Raw genomic sequence first — 20,530 nt, 5'->3', positions numbered from 1 at the left:
CCCAAATCCTTAAATTACGAAGAAGAAAGGAAAGCCTGGGACGCGGTGGTTTGACATGTGTATTAGACCCGGCACTCTGTACAGCCGCTGCTGCGGCGCGCGGCCTCGGGCGCCCTCTCTGCAGACCCGGGTATGGGCAGCACCGGGCCTCCCTGGAGGCCTCTGTCCATCTCGGGCAGGCCTGGCTGCGGGGCTGGGGGCCGCGCTCAGCGCCCCCCGCCCTTCCTCCCCAGCGCGGGCAGGCGGTGCTGCTTCAGGCTGCGCCTCAGGTCCTCCTGTGGGTCCGCCTGGAGGGGAGGGGGCAGGCGGTCAGCGAGGCCAGGGGCCGACCCGGTGCCCAGGGGAGCGGGAGGCAGCGCTACCTTCTGGTTTGCGCCCATGAACTTCAGGGGCCTGAGCACTGAGACTCTGCTGTTGGCTCTGGGCCCAAACACGCTGTGCAACGCTGGGCTGGAGTAGGACAGCGTGGTCATGCCTGCTAGCTTGAGCTTGGGGAGTTCCATCAGGTAGGCGGGCCCTGGCCTCCGGGGCAGCTCTTCCTCTGGCTTCACAGACTGCTTCTTGAAACAAAACAGAGGTCAGCCAGACAGACAACGGCCCCTATGGGCGCTGGGGCAACACAGGGCGGCTCTGGCAGGAGGTTGCCTGGCACCGAGTTGGTGGCGAGGTGCAGGCACAAGGCAACCAGAGGGTGCACACGGCACGGCCCTGCCCCAGGCGAGCAGCGGGGGCCAGCAAGGGGCTGTGCCCCGCCTGAGCTGAGGGCCTGGCCGCTGCCCACCTGCCGAGCTAAGGATGGTTTTAAAATTTTTTAATAGTTAAAAAATTCCCTGATATGTGAAAATTGAGACTCAAATGTCAGGGTCCACAGTCTTACGGGTGCTCAGCCCACCATCCCGGCACGGTGGTCCAGGCAAGCCGGAGGCGCGGCCATGGCCACGGCCACCTGAGGGCCGACTGCCGGGCGGGCCCCTCCCAGGCGGGCCCCTCTCAGGCAGGAAGACGTGGGCGGACACCATGGGAGGGAGGGGTGGCCCATCATGGACAGCACTTAGGAGGCCGGTTGTGGCTGTGGGCACGGGTTGGAGCCGGAGCAGCCGGACCCGGGAGGAAGATGGGGCAATCGGGCTTGACGCTAAGCGGAGGGCTGGGCAGGCAGCTGGACGCGGCGGGTGGCGTTCCTGGACAAGGGCCTGGCTGCAGATGCGTCTGCACCCACCCTGGCGCACAGTGGCACTGGGTGAGCGCTGGGCACCGTGTCAGAGTGAGCCTGGTGCCAGCCCAGCCCTCGGCCCGGGCTGCACGGGGTTGCGGGACAGCAGGGGCGCCGCAGACAGATGCTATTGTCTCAAGCCCAAGAGCAGAGCACAGCCTGTGACGGTGCTGAGCGGAGACAGACCGGGCCAGGGCCCCTGCCCGCTTCCTGGGTCACCCGGGCCAGTGTTTGGCTGCTCCGAGCCCTTGTCAGGGAGGCTCGAGGCCCCGGGGCAGGGGGTGCTGCGAGGTGCTTTGGCACCTGGGCCAAGGGGCAGAGGGGACCGGCCAGGAGGTGGCCTCTGGAGAGGACCTCCACGGAGCCAGGGCCACGCAGGGCGGCGGGCTCGCTGCTTCGCTCAATACCTGCTTCCTGCCCTCCCTTGTGAGATGCCAGTCCTTGCTGAGGAGTTCCGGGGCCGCGGAGTGCTCTGGGAAGAAAGTTCTCCTGTGGCTGGCCAGAGCCTGCTTCTCAGCCGCCCTGGGGAAGGAGGACGGCAGGACACCTTGTGTCTGTCCTGTGGTCACTACCCCTCCACACAGCCTCGGAGGAAGAGCCTTTTCCTCCTCTGTCCCAGCCACAGCCCCGGGCCCTGACGACTCCCCCAGTGCCAGCTGCTGTCTCAGGTGCTCAGCCCTGTGGACCTCCTCACCAGGGCGGCTCCGGCCCGAGCGAGCCAGGATCAGCCCCAGGCCCAGCAGCCGCACCCTCTGCTGGCCCCTGCTGGCACCACCTCCTCTGGGGGAGGAGACAGCAGAAAAGAGCCAGGTGGGGGCTGCACCTCCAGGCCCTCCAGGCCCCGGGGCTCAGCAGCCCCCCCACCCCCGCCTACCTCTGCTCTTGGAAGTAGGGGTGCTGCAGCGCCTGGTGGGCAGTGATTCTCTCGTCGGGGTCATAGGCCACCATTGCGTGCAGGAGGGAGAGGCACTGCGGGGACAGATTGGCTGTCGATAGAGGTATTCCCGATCCCTTTTTAAAAGGAAAATCAAAACTCATAGCTCTCGACCTGTATTAAAAGCCCAATGACAACAGACAATCGCGCCATTATTCAGAGCACGTGGTGGTCCGTCCGTCCTGACGCCGCGGGGCTGCGCTGAGGGGCGGCCTAAGGTCTGAAGGGGTCCGGCCTGAGCGGCCCTCCGTGCCCGGGGGCCTGGCGGCGGCCTGTGGACTGACAGGCAAGGTGCCCACGGAAGGGCAGCAGGGCCAGCGGGCAGTGGGGCCCCCTGGGCTACTCTCCACCCCATTTTTCTGTGAACCTAAAACTGCTCTAAAAGAGAAAGTGTCTTTAAAAAACGGGGGTGTTGAAATCCGTGCTGTAACCGTAAGGAAACTACTCTTCCTAGAAAAAACGAATGTCACATCCTCGGCTGAGAAGAATGAAATGAAGCTTTAAAAAAGCAAAAGATTCCAAAATAGTTGTTGGCTCCTTAGAGGCAGCAACTGTGGGCGCTTCCCGTGGGGGCCTCCAGGAAGTGCCTGACCCCCACTTCCTCTCTGAGCCTGGGCCTGGAGTCACTGCGTGGAGCCAGAGCCAGGAGCTGCAGGGGCCCCTAGGTCCCCAAGTCCTATGGACACCCTGGGCTCCAGCACCCTAGGCTGCCGACAAGACTGCGGGGACTGTGGACCCGGGGGTGGGGTCCCGTCGCTCAGCGGGCACAGGGAGAGGGCTGCCTGGCCGCAGAGGGGCCCAGCCCTGGCGGGGACTCCTGCTCTTACTGTTTAAACTTGATGAGGGTCTTCTCAGCTGGCGTGCCGATGATGTCGTGGATTTTTGAGATCTGGTCCAGCTCGTTGGCCCCGGGGAAGAGGGGCTGCAGGCTGGGGTGACAGGGCTGGGGTGAGGGCGGGCCCGGGCCTCGCCTCCACAGCGTCCGCCCAGCCGCCATCACGTGGAGACTCTGGGGACGAGCCCAGCACGTGGCCGTGCCCCCTTCCCGTGCGTGCGGCGACCTTCCTGCTCCCACCTCCCCAGGGGGCAGCTGTCCACCCCACTGGGACTTCCCCGGCCTCCTGCACCCAGGCCAGCTTTGTGGACAAGGGTTCAGGGCTGGCCAGGTCTGGTTTGGTCAACAAGTGGGTTCCCAAAACATGGGTTTTGGAACTTCTATGAATTTTAGAATTGAGGGTGAGAGGTTTTAGGTCTACATAGATAAATCAAAGCACATCGCCTGACACACCAAGAGTCTGGAAACCCAGCTCTGCCCAGGAGAGGCTGCAGGAGAGGCCGAACCCAAGGCTGCAGGAGAGGCCGAAACGTGGGGGGCAAAGCAGCTCCAAAATGGGAGGCCCGGCGGCAAGGCCTAGCTCAGCCAATACGGCCCCCAGGCTGCCCGCCACTCGGTTCGGATGCCCGGTCCCAGCACACGCCTTCGCCCTTTCCTGATGAATCCAGGGCTCAGTGCATGAGGAATGGTGCTGGTGGCACCTTCCGCATCCACGAAATCGCCACTCGGCTCTCCAGAGTGGTCTAGACCCAGCAGTAGGCGGGCGGTCCCAGGGCTGAGTAGGTGAGTCACCGGGATGGCCTCTCCCCTGGCCTTCCCTGGGTCCCTTAGCCTGCACCCTCACTGCCCTGAGGGTCAATCCCTCCCCTTTGCTCCCAGGCCACCTTGGGGAGCACCGGGCTTCCACAGCCAGAATGTACCCCTGAAGGGGCAGAGGCCGACCTGCGCTCAGGGCACCCCTCGGGGCCCTGGCCGACCCCTAGGAGGTGGCGAGCCGGCCTCTGACGGGTCCCGGACCCAGCTGCCCACTGGCCAGGCCTGTGAGTCAGGCGGGAAGGTGTGACGTGGTGCTCGGTTCTCCGTGAGGAGCAGCAGGAACGTCTCACCGGAGGAAATGGAGGCTTAGACGCCGCCGCCAGCGTGGGCAGCCGCGGGTGGGAGGGCGCCCACCTGGTGATCTCGTAGAGCACGCAGCCGGCGCTCCACAGGTCCATCTTGCAGCTGTAGAAGCCATCCGTGAGCAGGCACTCGGGCGCCCGGTACCAGCGGGTGGAGATGTACTCCGTGTATGGCTGCTTGGAGTAGACGCTCCGGCAGGAGCCGAAGTCCCCCAGCTTCAGGACGTCCTGCTGCGGGACGCGGACACTCACATCGCGCAGGGGCCAGCTGCAGGCCGCGGTGGGGGGCAGGGGGTGGCAGGCCGGGGCCTGCAGGGCTGGGGTGTGCTGGTGTGGTGGTGAGGGACGGCCTGGCTGCCACCCTGTCCAGCGAAACCCACCACCCTGCCGCCCGCTGCGCCCGGCGCGGAGCTCGTGGTACTGTCACCCGAGGAGGCACCTGCGGTTGTTTGCTCCCAACGGTGCAGTCCCAGGGGAGGTAAACAATAGCAGTGGTGCCGGTTATCTGGGGCTGAGAGCCCCGGGGTGGGAGGCCTTAGATTCGCCTTCACCCCGATGCCGGGCTTTCAGATAAAGTTCTTACCTTTATTAATATATTTTCTGGTTTTACATCTCTGTGAAATATTCCGTTTCTGTCCAATATAAAAAGGACAGGATTAACAGCAGCTCGTTCTTTTGCATCCTCGCTGCTGAGTTTGCGAGGAGCGTTGCCGTGTCCCCCGGCGCCTACCTGTGCATGTGGTCGAGGGATTTACACAACTGGTACATGTACAACATGACTTTTCTCTCTGATAACGGGTGTCTTCTTCCTGTGCAACAGAGCAGACAGCCAGAGGGTCAGCAGTGGCACAGGCCCCGCTTCGAGCTCAAACGCAGAATCCACTTTATTTAGCAGCATGTGACCATCTGACTTCCTGGAGCGGCCTTAGGAAGCAGGGGACACAGTCCACCCTCCGAGTCTGCGCGGGCCCTGGAGTCCCAGGCGCAGTCTGAGGCGTCAGGCCTGGAGGGCCCCATGTAGCTTCGGAGGCCTGGGGAGCCTTGGCTCCTTCCCCAGGGTTTCCCCCGCTGGGCAGGGGCAGGGGTCGAGGGGCCAGAGCACCGCTGAGCACAAGCACCTTCTCTCTGAGACCAGCGAGGCTTTGCCTCCACAGCCCGGTCGTCCCCTGAGGAAGGAAGCCGTGGGTGGCCGAGCCCAGGCCTGACGTCCCAGCTCCTGGCACCGTGTGGCCAGCACCAGTTCTCCCTGAAGGTGTCACGTTTGACTTGGTTTTGGCCTCAAAGGTGTGTGTTTGCAGGTGGGCAAGTGTGAACTCTGCAAAATAACCCTCCCATCTGGCACGCCAGCTCGCCCCCTTCCCTCCCGGAGCAACGCCCCGTCTGACACGGGGGTCCTAAGTCTGTGATTTCTGTCACCAACGAATGTATTACTGTCCTCACCTCGGGACGCGGCCTGTGTGAGCCTGACAGTAACGGGCCTGAGGCCCGAGGCCCTGGCTTTTCCTTGATGCCATCCCTTTTTATGGTTTCATGTAGCTTGTCTCAGCAGCTTTCCGGTTCTTGAATTTAAGTTCAAGAATCAAATGAAGACCGGGCCAGCTTCCCCAGCTGCCACTTCATTAAAGCCCTCACTCCAGAAAGGAGAGGACGCCCAGGCCCCATCTCTGCCACAGGCCAGCGGGTGCCTCCCACTGGGGCACCCCCTTCTGCCTCTCCCTCCTCCCAGATGGGCCCTCAGCTCCAGGGCTGGGCCACCCCACCCCTCACTGGGACAATCATGCCCATCCCCCCACCCCCTGTTGCTTATGAAGCTCCTGCCAAACCCAGAGGGGTCTCTGCACCGCCCTGGAAGGGTAATGGCGTCCAGGTCCTCAGGGGCTGCCAGGTTGGCACAGCTGAACCTCACTGGGGCAGAAAGCTGTGGCCACCGTCCTCTGGCTGTGAACTGGGGGAGGTGGACGTTCCAGGAACATCTGCCCCATCCAGACTTGTCATCACCAAGATGTCTCCCAAGGCCGCAGCCAGGCCCTGAGAGTCAGAGATAGGGCGCCTTGCCTGCGGCCACCCTGCTGGAACACATCTTTTCCTCCTCGGCCCCCCTCCCCTTCCCACTAGCCAGACTCTGAGTGGGGCCCCGGGTCTGAACAACAGAGCGGCTCCCGCAAGCAGAGCTCTCCGGAATCTAAGGACCTGACCTGACAGCCCGAGACTGCGGCTGGTTCCAGCAGATTCTGGTCCCCAACACCGTGAAACATAAACGCAGCACAAGCACCAAGCTGGCGGGCTCCGTGGCCTGTAGGGCGCCAGTGCCTGGCCACAGGATGCCCTCGTCCGTGTGGCTGTCCTGTTCATCTTTGCCTAATATTCTCACCCAGGAGAGTCTAGGAAACGCCACCCACAGCACGAGGAACAGGGAGGCTTGGAGGGAAACCACCGTGGCCCTGGCCTTGGCACCGTTGTGCTTCCCTGGTACCCGCCCGCCCCCCAGCCCCCCGCCCCCTGGCCCACCTGCTCAAGCTTGTTTGCCTTTTCCTCCTGGGCTCCTGCCTCGACCTCTCTGTGTGGCCCCCAGGGGAAAAGCCAGCCCCCATGGCTGGGATGCCTGGCCCGTCTGCTGGCAGGGGAGGGTCTCAGGCCTGGGAGTCCGTGTCAGCCAGGAGAGGAGGGGGCAGTAGAGGCCCTGGCGGTAGAGGGACAGAGGCAGGAGCCCATGGGCCCGAGGCAGTGGGGCAATAAGGTTGGTGTCCCGGGAGGCCTGAGGACCGACCCTCGAGAGGCCAGGGCTTGCCCACAGACTGCTCCTCTGCACACGAGCTGGCTGGACGGCCACACAGCCCCTGCACTGAGAACGGACTAACGTGTGCACGTCACTCGGGCAGTGTCTGGCACTGGTCCAGAAGCAGACACCTCGCAACAGGAACTCAGGGCAGGGTCGGTCACAACCTGACACTACAGCAGATGCCGCTATGCCCCGTCCCACCTCACCAGTTCTTCCCTGCAAACTCCGAGTCCCTCCAGCCACAGCTTGAGCCCAGGGCTGGACCTGCCCGGGCCAGGAACCAGGCTGCTTCTGTGGCCACAATTGTGATCACACTCTGAGGGCCCTCCCTGACGATCTGCCCAGAGTGGGCAGCAGGCCTGCCCCCAGGACAGCAGCGCCCCAGCCCACACCGTCTACGCCTCGTCTGACACCTCCTGGGCAGAGATGATGACCTCTAAGCAACTCATTCTCTCATGGCCTCACTGCAGCTTCTCTCGACAGCACACTACACACGCAGGGCACCAAGAAGTCGCTTCTCCGCCTTCCCCAGACCTCGCGGCGCAGAGCCGATGACTCGGGAGGAACGGGGCCCTGCTCCTTAGCGCCTGTTGACAGGCCGTCATCGCCTGCTTCCAGTGAGGAAGCGTTGAGAATGACTCAACATTCTAATGGTCAATATTCCGGTAAGTCAATACTCTATGATTTGCAGTAGCCATTTGCGTCACTGTCGTCATGCCAGCCTCGCGGAGCCTGCGTCGGGCTCTGCTTTCCTTACAGACAGCGCGGGGGCAGCACTTCATCCTGAAGCACCTCTGGCCGCAGCTGAGAGGTGGCGCTGCCGGCCCTCTGGGGTCTGCCTCTCGTTGGGCTCTCCTGCCTCGGTTTCCTCAGCACCGCCCCACAGGGCTGCACTGCAGGTGACAGGGCTACTTCCTGCCAGTGTCCGCAGTAGTCCCTGTGCAGCCACCATGGCCACTTCCTTGGCTGTCACTGGGCCCCAGCTGCCGTGTGCGACCTCTTCTAAGCCTTTTCCTTCCATGAGGTCAGGGAGGACAGTCCCATGTTCAGTGTCTTATACTCAGGCTCCCCCACCCCCTGAATGTCCCAGAAGACAGGCGCCCCTTGCCACGACGGCCCTGAGGTCAGCACCACGGCTGAGATGGCTGTGGAGGGTGAGACCCAGTCTGCAACATGACCGCGTGCCACAGCCTCTCCTCGGCAGGCCTGGAAAGAGTGCTGATTATATGATCCCCTCCTCTTGTGGATTAAAGATGTTCTTTTCTAAACAAGCCTTTTTCAAATGCCAGATACATCGGAACTTGCCAGAAATTATCGTCCCCTCGGGTCTCAAAGCCTCACACTCTAGGAAGCCACAACCAGAGCCCAGGCACTGTCCCCGGCGCTTGCTGGTGGAGGCGACTGAAGGATGTTCCCCTGCGTCTGGCTGTCTGGCCCCCTCCTGACACCCGTCGGGCTGAGCACAGCACCAGCGTAGAGCCGCAGGCGAGGACAGGTCTGAGGAGCAGCCAGAGTCAGGCGGTTAAACAGATGAGCCCACCCCAGACCCACAGGGCTCTCTCCTGAGTTGAAAACGTCCTGCTGTGGAGGCAACGACAAAGCCACCGCACCAGCCCTGCCTGGGCCCTTGCCTTGGGGGGCTGGTGGGTGTGCAAGGCCCGGCCTGGCTGGCTGTGCTGCTCTAGCGCTCCTTCCCGCCCTCAGCTCTGTTTGTAAGAGGCTCGCGCCAAGAAACCAGATTGTGAAGTGAGACTCGCCCTCAACGCAAGAGCGAACAGACCCAGAGCGGGGCTTGTCTGTGAGCGCACGAGAGGTGCGGCCCGCAAGAAATGCCACCTGGCCCAGGGAGGGCCTCTCCGGTTTCCCCAGAAAGACCCAAAAGGTTTTGTTCCAAAAATTTTAGATCAACATTAGCAGATGTGGGGGATCGTGCAGATTTATTCTTCTTACCTTGCTAGTCACTTACTGAAATGAATTTTAAATCACAAGTAGATGCTTGGGCTGGCAGCTGGGCCCCCGACTTGGTACAGCGGGTCCCTCTGGACCCCCCTCCTATCTTCCACCGGGCAGCAGAGCCCACACCAGTGACTGAAGTCCAGGCTTCTTCCCCACCACTCCTCCAATGGCTTCCCACAGGTGGCCCAATGCTCACCTGGCTTGACATCCAAGGCCACTGTGCGATTGGCCCCTAAGACCTGCTCTGGGGCTGCCCCATGCCTCCTTCTCGCTGCCTGGCCCAGGTGACAGCTTTCCTCAACAGCGTCTTTTTTTTTTTTTTTTTTTAAAGATTTGCTTTATTTGATTATGCATACAAGAGCTGGGCCAGAGATGCAGGAAGTGAGAGGATTCCCCAGAGACAGAGTAAGGAGCAGAGCAGGTAGAGCCACTGAAATACACTGCTGAGGGGGGCAGTGGGGAGACAGGAGGGGTCTGCTGTGCCCTATGGGTCAGCTCCATGGCCAGGGTTGCACTCAGGCCTCAGTGGCTGGGATAGCTGCATAGTGCTGGGACTGACCCCTGCGCCACCAGGGAGACCTCTCAACAGCATCTTAATTCTCAATAGCCAGGCCATGAAGGACACCCTGTGACCCAGAGACAGTGGGGACCACAGGAGAAGGGGCTCATTTCGACGCAAAATAGAATGTGGGGCAGCAGTGAAGCCGCACGAGGGCAGCCTGGGAGCAGATGTGCCTGAGTGGCAGCCCTGGGTGGTAGGAGGCCCTGCTCCACTGCCCAGGGCAACCACACCATGCCTGTGGCTCCCGGACCCGGGCTGCGTTCTGAGGGGCTGGGAGGGGAGCGGTCCCCCTGTGTATGTGCTGGGCTTCCTGCCCACAGAGCCCGCTGGGCAGAGCAACGCGGGCTACAAGCTTACCTCGGATTAGCTCATAAATATTCATGTCCATTAGTTCACATATTAGTGCAAGAGAACCAGATTTTCTGTCACTGAAGAAGAAAGCAGGTTTTTAAAATGGTCCTCCTTGTATTAGGAAACATAATCACACATTCAATTCATTTGTAAACATTTCTGGCGAGCAGAGCACTCCCACGTCAGAGAGAGACTCCAGTGCCGTGAATGAACCGAAGTTTCGATCTTAAGTCATGATTTCAGGTAGAATTAATTTAAAATAATAGTAAAACTGCACTTTAAGCAAAAACCCTCACCCTTTTCCCCTTTTAAAAGAGACATTTTGAAACTACAGGGTTAACTATCAACAGAAATAGGAAATGCAACTGGGGAGGTGAGAAGCAAAATGATCAAAGAAAAAAGAATTCCGTGTGCGTTCTGTGACTACAAGGGTGGGGGTGGGGAGGGCAGCATAAAATCCAAAGACCAGGCAGAAGAAAGATGAGGACCAGCCGCTTTGCCCCGCGTTAGGGGTCGGGCCTTGCCCTGGAATTAGCCCTGCACAGGCTCCTGGAGTGTCTCATAGGGAAGGGCCTGTGCCACCCCCAGATCCTGCTCCAGAAGGCCTGGAAGGGTCCTGCTGCCCATCGGGTGTGAGGGGCAGGCACAGGCCTGGGAAGCACCAGGCACAGCCGGACTCTGGGCCCAGCCTGAAGGGTGCTGGGAACACGTGGGCCCGCAGGCTACATAGCCTCACTTTGCATTTTGAGTTTACAACTGTTCCACCCCCTGATTAAAATCTACCTCACTTGACCATCAGATACTGTTGTCTTCCAGCTGGTCTTAAAGCCTGGGGAGCCACTTGAGGTCCTGGCCCTGCGCCTCCCAGGGGCCAGAGCCCAGCCCCAGGCCCCTCTGGGTCCACGGCTCCCTGGGGCCACCATCTCCGGATGGCCAGCTGTGGGGTGGGCAGACCTGACAGGAATGAGTCTACGGCCAGAACAGAGGGCAGGGGTGTCCCTCTGGCGGGCCTTCTCCTAGGCAGTTCTTGACCCAATCGGGCGAGGCCAGCTGAGCTGCAGGTGGGGCCTGCCGAATTAGAAGAGGCCACCCCGAGGAGGCACTGGCTGAGGAGGCACATGCACATGTGTCCACATGAGGACTGTGGCCCCTGGGTTGCGGAGCAGACGCCCACACTGCCATGCTGTGCTTTCTTAGAGGGAGGTTTGATCAGCAGCTTAATCCTCTCTCTCCAGCCCTGGATATACTCACAAAACCACCTCGTGCAGGGTGAGGATGTTGGGGTGCGGATTCAGGCGCTTCAGGGCTTGAATCTCTCGCAGGTTGTTCACTTGCTCAATGCTGTGGGGGGAAGGACAGAGCCCGTTCACGGGGCTGCTCTGAGATCTGGGTCGCGTCCTGCCTGGGTCATGGTGGAAAGCCTCTCACCACCAAAGAAACGGGCCGGCTGGCTCACAGCCCTCCTCCTTGACCCCACGGGCCCTGGCAGACTCCAGGCCCCTGCTCGCTGTTCCCAGTGCATGTCACGCGGTGCTGTCTGAGGAGGCTTAAAGCTAAAGAAGGAGCCTGAGGAGAGAAAGGACCCCAGCTCCACAGGAGCCCTCGGGGCTCCAGGCTGGGCGGAGCGGGAGTCGCCTACCTGGAGGCTTGGGCCTGGCTCCGGCCCCTGGGACGCAGAGTGACCGGGTCCAGTCACTTCCGGGTCTGCACCCTGACCTCGAGCCCCTGGGGCTCGTGAGAAAAGAGGACCATCCCCCACATGCTGCTGCCTTTCTGGTTCAGGACAATTTTTCACACTTTGAAATCAAGAGTTTGAAATCAAGGTTTCCATCCAGAACACCTCGCAAGGCTCTGCACCAGTGTGGGCAGGCACAGAGCCACTATATACTTTCCAGATTTATAGGCTTTAGGGACTGATTTTTTTTTTTTAAGCCGAGCTTCAAATCTCCCCAAGGAGCTTGCCAGCTGCCTTGAGCCAGCATTTACTTCCCAGCTGGGAGGCCATCCTGTCACTCTGAAGGTGGGGGCGATACCCGAGGGGACGCGGCCCTGAGGACAGAGGGCTGCAGCAGGAGGGTCTCAGGCAGCACGGCCTCCCTGCCGGGACACTGTTTTTCAGCATAGTCATGGACGCTGATGAGTGAAACCACCAGGTCCTCTAGTCCTTCCAGGCGACGCTTCCATCATAGACGCCCTGCACACACAGCCGTGGGGACACAGGGCTGTTTACAGCGAGACATGCTTTCACGGGTACATGACTCCGTGGCCACTGATCACAGCCACCACGGTGGGGCTGGACATGAGCGACCTCGGTGAATAAACATAAAACCAGGCCCCAGCCAGTCCTCTGCCCGGAGACATCTGACTGAAGTCGGGCGGGGCGGGGGGCGGGGCAGGACCGCGTCCCCCCCCCCTCCCCCAAGTAGCCTGTGCCATGGCCCACCTGTCAAAGTGCTGCTTCATCTGCTTACAGGCGTAGTAGTTTCCGTCTCTCAGGCTCTGCATCTTCATGACTTCAGAAAATGTCCCCTCTCCTATTTTGCCGATCGCTTTATAGTCTATAAAAAGAGACAATTATGAAGTTAGGCTCCCAGGCACGTGCCTTTTCTGCACTCCCCTGCAGCCCACCGGGTCTCTCGCCTGTGGGGTCATCTAGCCCCAGGAGGCGGAGGAGGCCTGTTCCTACGGTTCTGTGTCACCTTGTTCTAGCAGACACCAGTGTGTTTGCTGGCAGCACCATGCCCCCCAGGCCGCTCCCCCAGAGAGCAGGGAGCAAGGTATTTCAAGACAAAACAACTCAGGTGAGAGCTGTTACTTTTCAAGCAGAAATGGAAGGAATGAGGACAAATCTCATCGAGTTGGTAAAACTTCTAAGCCCAAATTATGGGAGAATGAGGCGGCAAAAAACAACAACAACAACAACAAAAAAAACAAAACCCTTTGCAGAAAGCAGTCTGTGAAACTTGCAGCAGAGACCCCAGGAAAGAAAGCCTCCCAACCAGGCACAGACTGTCGCAGAGAACCCCGATGAGGTGGCTGTGGTGGAGAGAGCTGAGACTGGGCCAGGCCAGGTAGCAACAAGTCCGCTTATACAATGTGTCCAGAGAGAACCTTGTGTATGGAACTGACCAGAAGTCTGTGAACCTTCAGTTTCTACTGCAGAAACAGCCTGGACCAAAACAGCCCAGGGGTCCCAAGGCCCCTCAGCACAATACCTTGAGATGGGTGCTTTTAATCCCGAGAGTGAAAGGGCTCTGTTTTTTATAAGCGATAATGTTTCTTAGAAGTGATACGTTTAAAAATGAGAAAAGTCCTTATCTTCTAGTAGGAAATACTGAAGAATTCGCAGGTGCAGTGATAGGACGTGGGGGTTGCTCTGCAATACCGCACATTTCTACTCCTGCTGGGGAGACACAAACTGGCAGAGCCCCGGGGGGCCATTTGACAACATCACTCATCTTTAAGGCGTGGGCTCCCCTCCACCCAGCAATTCCAGTTCTAGAGCTCAGCCTGCGAAGACCCTTGCCCAGCTCTGGATGACATGAAATGCTGGGGCGACATTACTTTACAGGGAAGGAACTCTGGTGACCCACGGCCCCAGTATGGAACTGGGTGAATTAAGAATGGAACAGACTAACTATATTTCAAAGATGACACAGACAGAGCCTTAAAATAATGTCCTCAGCCACACACACACACACACACGGGGGCTGTCTCTGGGGTCCCATCACAGGCGTCTCGTGTACTGTAGCCATGTTCCATAGTGGAGCATAGCTTTATTGAGAAAGCAAAAATAAGAACTAAAGACTCCAAGGGCCTCCCTGGTGGTGCAGCGGGTTGAGCGCTGTAAAAGTGTCCAGCCTTGTATGTAGACCTTGTATTCTACCTGTTGCTTTATATGTGTTCATGAAAACATGAAAATAATCTCCAACAAAAGAAAATAAGAATGCCTTGTAAAGGGTGAATGAGGAGAATCCTTTTCAACATCTTTGTTACCCAGCCTGTGCCACAGAGAGTTACCAGTGACAGGAGCCACAGTGCAGGTCCCTCACTGCAGGCCATAGGACACAGTGTGAGCCCCGCCCCCCCACCAAGCCCTGCCCCAGGCTCTCAACCACAAATGACAGCTGTATCTGCACAGACATGCAAAGAACAATCCAGCTGGTCGCCCTGGGGCTGTGCCCACAGATGCAAGCACAGACAAATTTTCTATCCATTTTGTTACAATTTTAGGATGACAACTTCATTTCCCAACTCCCCAGAAACATTCATTAATTTCACTAAAAGGGGTTTGCAAAATTCCTATAAAAAGATCCAAATATAAAACAAAACACACGGCCCAGTTTTTCTCTGTTGAGGAAACTGATGTCATTCAAAGGCAGAAGCCATACAGCCACGGCTCACACCACCGGACCAGGGACCTTCAAGAGTCTCGCTTCTCTCCAGAATTAAAAAAACAAACAGGCAAAATCTCGATTCCCGAAACTCACACAGAACCTCGCACCCAAAGGTGCCTCTGTGAGACTCCGGTGGGCGCGGAGGGACCGCCGCCTGCAGACCAGCCCCGAACCGGGAGCGGGCTCTGACAGCCCTGGATTCGGGGACCCAGGCCGCCTAGCGTTCGCAGAAGAGGGTGCCCCCGGCCCTCGGGCCCCCGCCCCAGCCCGCTGTGCGCAGTGCGCGATCACAGGCTCCCTGCCCCCAACCCCCTATCCCCTGTCCCCGGCCCCCCGCCTCTGTCCCCGACCTCCTGTCTCCTGTCCCCGACCCCCGTCACCTGCCCCCGATCCCCTGTCCCCAGTGCCCGTCCCCCGATCCCCTGCCCCTAATCCCCTGCCCCTGCCCCTCTGTCCCCGGTCTCCCGTCCCGCCTCTTTCCCTAGTCCCGTCCCGGTCCTCAGTTCCCGACCCCACTCACTCTTCATCCTGGATGAGGAAACTGGCGACAACCCCTGGCAGACACCGGACAGCGGGTAACGTGGCAGAAAGGGTGGTCCCCGACTTTCACTCCTCTGAGGCAGGGTCCGGAATGAGGACCTCCTTGGTGGTCCCTGATGGAGAGCGTTAGGATTCGGCCGCCATGTTGTATCCCTGTTACCCTAGCAACCGTCCAGCCCGGACTCCCCGCGGCCCTGCCCGCGCGTGCGCAGACCGCGCCGCCCGTGCGGGCCGCCCGGGTGGACGCCTGAGCGGAGCGGCCCGCCGCTAGGTTGGTTGCTAAGCAACCTCGCGCGCCGGGTCGCGGAGCGCTTCCTCGCGGCGGTCCAGAGAATTTAGCGCTCAGGGACGCGGTGCCGGGCCACGCCTCGGGTTCGCCTGCGCCGGGCACTAACCACCCCCGGCACCTGGCAGGCTCGTCCTTGGCGCTGCACAAACGCGCGCCCCGGGCGCGTGCGGCCGGGATGCGGGGTCCGCGGGGGGCGGGCCGCGCCGGTGCACGTGCTGGGCCCTCCCGAGCCCGCCGCGTCGCCCCGAGACAGCGGCTGAGCACACGGCAGAGCGTTCCCGGAACTTCGTGGTCATTTATTTCACCCCCACAACTGCTGCACGAGATCAGGTAGCTCTGCTGCGTTCTGTTTAATTTCTGCAGTTAAGTAAATCATGTCTACTGTGTGAAAAAACATCAGAAGCATAGAGAGGAAATTTGGAAATAACCCCTTCAAAGCATTTCCAGACCCAGAGTTAACCCCTGGCAATAATGGAGTGGCATCTTTTCAGAATTCCTATGTATGGATTTGGACTGATTTGCCCCAGAATTGAAAGTCATAATGATCTATAACTAGCTTTTTTTCACTTACTATTCCAAGTCACCTCTTAATAGCAGCATTTGTGGAGCTGTTTTGTGTTTCTCGACTGCGCGTACCTGTTGTATGGCCTGCTCTCATTTTTCTAACCATTTCCCTATTGGCATTTCATCTATATCTATCTCTATATCTATAGTTATATACATGTTGAAGGCTACATTTTAAAAGGACAGGCTTATCAGGAAAGGGAGAAAAAGGCACCTGCACAGTCACAGGTGGGCGGGAGGGCTGATCACTTCCTGTAGTTTTGCTACTACAAACAATACTTCAGAAAATACCCTTGTTGCATCTTTGACATGGCGTGACTGTTCTGCAGGGAAGGGTAGGTGAAAGGCAGCTGCAGTTAAAACATGGACTGATCAAACCACTGCTCCCAGCACTGCCCCAGTGCAGAGAGATGACTGCTCTGTGCTTGCATCCCCAGGCCCCACACTCACGAGGATGCTGGATATTGCCCGCTGAGATTAAGAAGTCGTTCAGGAAGAGATTAAATGTCACAGCATGAACTTGCTCATGGTTCACAAAGCCTCTCTCTAGTCCTCCCTCCAGGACACAATTTATCTAAGCCCAGGATGGGCCTCCGACAGACCAGCCCTCATACCTGCAAAGCTGGGCTGGCCATTTCTCAGCCAGCCCTGCCACCCTCTTCGTGCCAGCTCAGCCAGGGCCACTAACGTGGGGGTGATTCCACTGCACACTTTCTTCCTTGCTTCCCCACTACGTGTCTCTCAGATGTGCACCCCTTATTCACTGGGCCCCTACGATGGGCAGTGAGGTATGTCTAGTGGTATAATCTCTAAACATTGCACAGTAGCCGGCCCTGTATATACCTCACTGCTGTGTTCATCCCTCGGGGATTCCCCAAGTGGAGGCTCCCGTGTAAAGGGGAGGATTATACTTTGAAACTCTTTTAACTTCTCTTTTTTTAATGGAGCCAAAATTCACTGACATAGAATTAAGGATTTTGAAGTGTGACATTTAATGTAGTCACAATATCCTGCTAACATCGTCTCTATTTCCAAAGCATTTTCATCATCATTACCAAAGGAGAGGCCATACCCAGGAAGCAGTCTCAACATCATAATGCTAGGGGAAAGAGGAAGGATCAGCCTCCCCCAAATGTTCAGAGAGGTTTTCCCCAAGATGTCCAGAACAGGCTCTTTCTAATACATGTCATCTGGCTTGTGGAACAAGATCAGTTGAGGCCTGTAGGTGTCCGGAGAAGTATAGCATGACCTGAAGGAACGAGATTATCTAGATTTGGGAACGTCTTCAGAAATAACCTTTTCATGGGAGAAATCTCTCTTTAGGCAAGACAAGTGCCCCCCTCATCAGGGGAACCCCCTCCTCTCTCCTTGGCTCCCGGCTCCTATCCTACTCCTCAGCTCAGGACACAAACCCCCAGTTTGTCCCATTGGCTTAAAAATTGTCAACCATGTAAATTCTCCATACGGAGGTAATCAGTTTGGTCTTTTGCTCCTGTGGCTCTGTCTGGTGTCAGGTTGTCTGCTTGTCTAGCTCAGAAAGAAGCCGGGGTAGGGCGTAGGTTCTCCTGCACCCCAGCAGAAGCCAGACACTAAGGGCCACATGTTGTATGATTTCATTTCTAGGAAATGTTCAGAAAGGCCAGGTCCATATCCACGGGAAGTGGATCTGAGGTGGCCGGGGGCTGCGGGGGTGGGCAAGGGAGTCAGCGTGGATGTCAGTGGTGATGGCTGCACGGCTTCGTGCGTCACTGAACACCACTGAGTTGTGAACTATGGAAAGGCTAGAACGATATGTTATATGAATTTCATCTCAAAATAAATTGGGGAAAAAAGTTGGTTAATCCCAATAAAAAAAATAGGCAGGAGAGCTAAACTGGCACTGGCACTTCTCCAAAGAAGGCATAAAGAGCAGATGGGGCCGCGGGTACATGGGGGAAAAGCTCCTACCACTTATCATCAGGGAAATGCAAAGCAAAACCACAGCGAGAAACCCCCTCACACCTGTGAGAATGGCCCAGCTCAAAGAGACCAGGAATAAGAGTTGGTGAGGATGTAGTGTGGGAATGCAGACTGCCCAGCCCCTGTGGGAAACAGTGTGGAAGCTTCCGGGGACTGACAGTGGATCTGCCATACGACCCAGTAATTCCCACCCAAAGAACACAAAAACACTGTTGGAAAGGAAACCTGCGCTCCATATTATCGCTGCACTGTTTCCAATGGCCAAGCTGTGGAAACAACCTAAGTGCCCTCACAAAGATGAGTGTGGTGTGTATGTACACAGAGAAATACTGCTCAGCCATCAGAAAAACCTCAGGCCATTTGGGCAACAGGGAGCCCTTCCCTGCTGGAAGCCGGGAAACAAACCAGAAGGAGAAAGACCAACACTGATGGAATCAGAGAAAACAAAGGGTCAGATAAAGTCAAACTTAAAAATGAGCCCTTGAAAGCTGATCACAGATAGAGCTGAGGCCTGGGGAGGAAGGGGGAGCGCCAAGAGGGGAGGGAGCACAGTGGCTGCGCTGGACGCGAGCTGTGCCAGGAGAGGGGGAGGGGAACGGGTGGCCCAGGAGCTTAGCTGGCAGGAGAAGGGGGAACTTGTGAGAGGAGCGGGCTGTGCTCCTCAAGCCGCAACTTGATTGACCATCTCCTGGTTTCAGGCGATTCCAGCTGGCAAAGCTCAGCTTGCAGGGCCTCACCCCAAGTCTCTGGGTGTAGCTCTGGGGTGGGGCTGGAGGCTGTGCCGCTCTGACAGATCCTTGCACCAATGAGCATGCTCGGAAAAGCACCGGCTAGATGGCTCGGCCTTGTGCTTCAGAAAAGAAAAGGCACAGCTGGGGAGCTTCTCTGTCACCACCCCATGGGGGCAGACAGCTCAGGCTTCCGCCTGCAGCCTGCCCTCCTACTTGGTTGGAATAAATGACAAGAATTGACAGGTGAGGAACCATAGGCTGTGAGCTGGGGGGGAGGATGGGGGGGGCCTTTGGGGAGGTGGGGAGGCGTCCTGGGGACCCCTGGCCTTCCCAGCACACCCAGTGCCGCTGCTGGCCTCCATGGCCGCTGCAGAGAGCTTGTGAGCCGGGGCCACCTGGCCTCTCAGCGCTCCCCTCTGAACACTCCGCAAGAGCATCCCCTAACTACAGCCACTCAGGCTTCTTGGCCCATTGTACAAGGGTCTCCAACTCGCCCCTGTCAGCTCTTCCCTGCTGTCCAACGTCAAGGGACTTGGCCAAGAGACTGTGTTTAGCTGACAACATGTTAATCGCGATTAACACATTAATCAATGTGTTCAATGAGCGTGCCAAGCGATGTTCTAAGCAGGCAACGGGCAAAAGTTAGAAAAATCAGAGGTGGCAGGTACGTAAATGTGTTAACATTGGGACGGAGGGTAAAATACAAACCCAACTCAAGATTTGAGAAACTGGACTCATTTTAGAAAATAAACATGACTGAGAGGAAACCAAGCTGGGACAGGAGCGTGACAGGAGGAGGAGCGAGAACATGGGCCTCAGATTAACACCAAGAAGGGCGGGGCCGAGGGGGACCCCAGAGCTTGGTCCTGGTGGGTCAGAGCCAGTAACCGCTGGGCTGGCCTGAGAAACAGGTGCTTGGACCACAGATTTTTTGTTTAAATGGAAGAAAAGTTTCCAAAAAGGAAATCAGCTACCAGCTCAGCCCCTGAAGTCGGCAGGATTGAGCGCATCGCACAGGTGACCCAACCGAGCACAGGACCCTGTTCTCTCCCTCCTATAAACGGCGATAAAGAGACCTAAAGGGTCTTAGTGAACTACCTGAGCAACTTGCATGTACCAGGTGTCTTGAGCAGAGTCCAGCGCGAGGCCAGGAGCAGATGCCCAACTGCCTCCAGGAATCCAGAAGCACCGCTTGCCTCTCGCCACTGCCCCGCCCGGGCTGCCGGATCACACAGCATCCCGGACAGTCGCTAACCCCTGGCAGGCAGGAATTAACCCAGGGCTGGATGTCATGTGGCTCTTGCTGGAGACCCACAGAGGGGAAGGGCTTGGCCGGTGTTGCCTCAGGTGGTGGCCACCTCAGGTTGGCCAGGATCCAGGTCTCTGGCCTCCTGTGCCACCACAGTTCTCTCCGATATCCAAGAGACCTTTGCAGAAGCACCGCGATTAATGTGCATGCTTTAAGGAAGGACAATTTTTTTCAAGTTTCTGGAACCAACTGATTGTTGTTGCAAATTAGACGCAGCATCTGAAAAATTCGTCTGTTTGCCTATTTTTCCTGTGCATTGTCTCACAGCTTTGACACAGTACATATTGTCCCAGGAGGCAATTCATTTCTGTTTTTTTGTTCGCCTCCCTTTCTTTCTAGAACTGACTGGCAAGAATTCAGCTTCAGTAGTGAAAGGATTTTGTTCTCTCCTTGTCTGTGTGCATCAGGCCCTGGAAACAAAATTAAAAATGTAAAAAAGAAGGTTGGGAGCTAGTTCAAGGAGGTTGTTCAGGGGACAAAAGACGGAGGCTCGGAGCATCGATGAGAGAAGAGAATCACCCAGTTCTGACTTCTGAAGAATGGTTTTCTGGAAAAGAGATGATGGTGCGAAGGAGGTTACTTCAGAAACATTCTCCACAGAAATGGAGCTGGGAGGAAGGCTTGCTTGTGGCGAAGGCCCACAGCATGCCCAGCACCATAAACTTAATAGCCATTCAACAAACGCCGCCTAGTATGTGCCAGTGCAGGGGCTGAGGGGCCCAAGGATGGAGGGTGGAGGAGAGGGGATGCCAGATTGTTCTGAGAGGCGTGGAGCTCATCCCCGGGGCCTCCCGACCTGCCCAGGGACGCGGGACATTGCACTTCTGGGCTCTGAGAGAATAAGCGGCTTCTCGTTTGCGGCCCTTTGCTGTGGAGCTCGAGCAACACATGGGTCTGGACGTTCATGCCCGAGGTGCCCGCTTATAAACGTAACGACAGCTTATGTTGAATTTAAAGCAACTGGATTGTTGAAAATCCAGGGTGGCTGCAGGC

General features: G+C 57.8%; 1 protein-coding gene across 1 annotated transcript; it reads right to left on the bottom strand.

Annotated features, from left to right (window-relative positions):
• Window positions 1–206: 206 nt before the first annotated feature.
• On the bottom strand, window positions 207–12,274 carry MOK (MOK protein kinase; the record flags this gene model as incomplete). Its single annotated transcript, XM_084240317.1, has 11 exons — window positions 12,192–12,274; window positions 11,000–11,089; window positions 9,755–9,825; window positions 4,831–4,909; window positions 4,684–4,732; window positions 4,153–4,331; window positions 2,975–3,076; window positions 2,088–2,261; window positions 1,621–1,735; window positions 363–560; window positions 207–287 (listed from the first exon to the last, which is right to left on the bottom strand). Exons 1-11 carry the CDS (start codon window positions 12,257–12,259, stop codon window positions 207–209), a joined length of 1,206 nt encoding a protein of 401 aa, XP_084096443.1. The 5' UTR covers window positions 12,260–12,274.
• Window positions 12,275–20,530: the final 8,256 nt, after the last annotated feature.

This window comes from Talpa europaea, assembly GCF_964194135.1.
Source record: "Talpa europaea genome assembly, chromosome: 8".
In the NCBI taxonomy this organism is placed as follows: domain Eukaryota; kingdom Metazoa; phylum Chordata; class Mammalia; order Eulipotyphla; family Talpidae; genus Talpa; species Talpa europaea.
The sequence above is the reverse complement of the archived record's forward strand: the minus strand, read 5'-3'. Positions and strand labels throughout refer to the sequence as shown.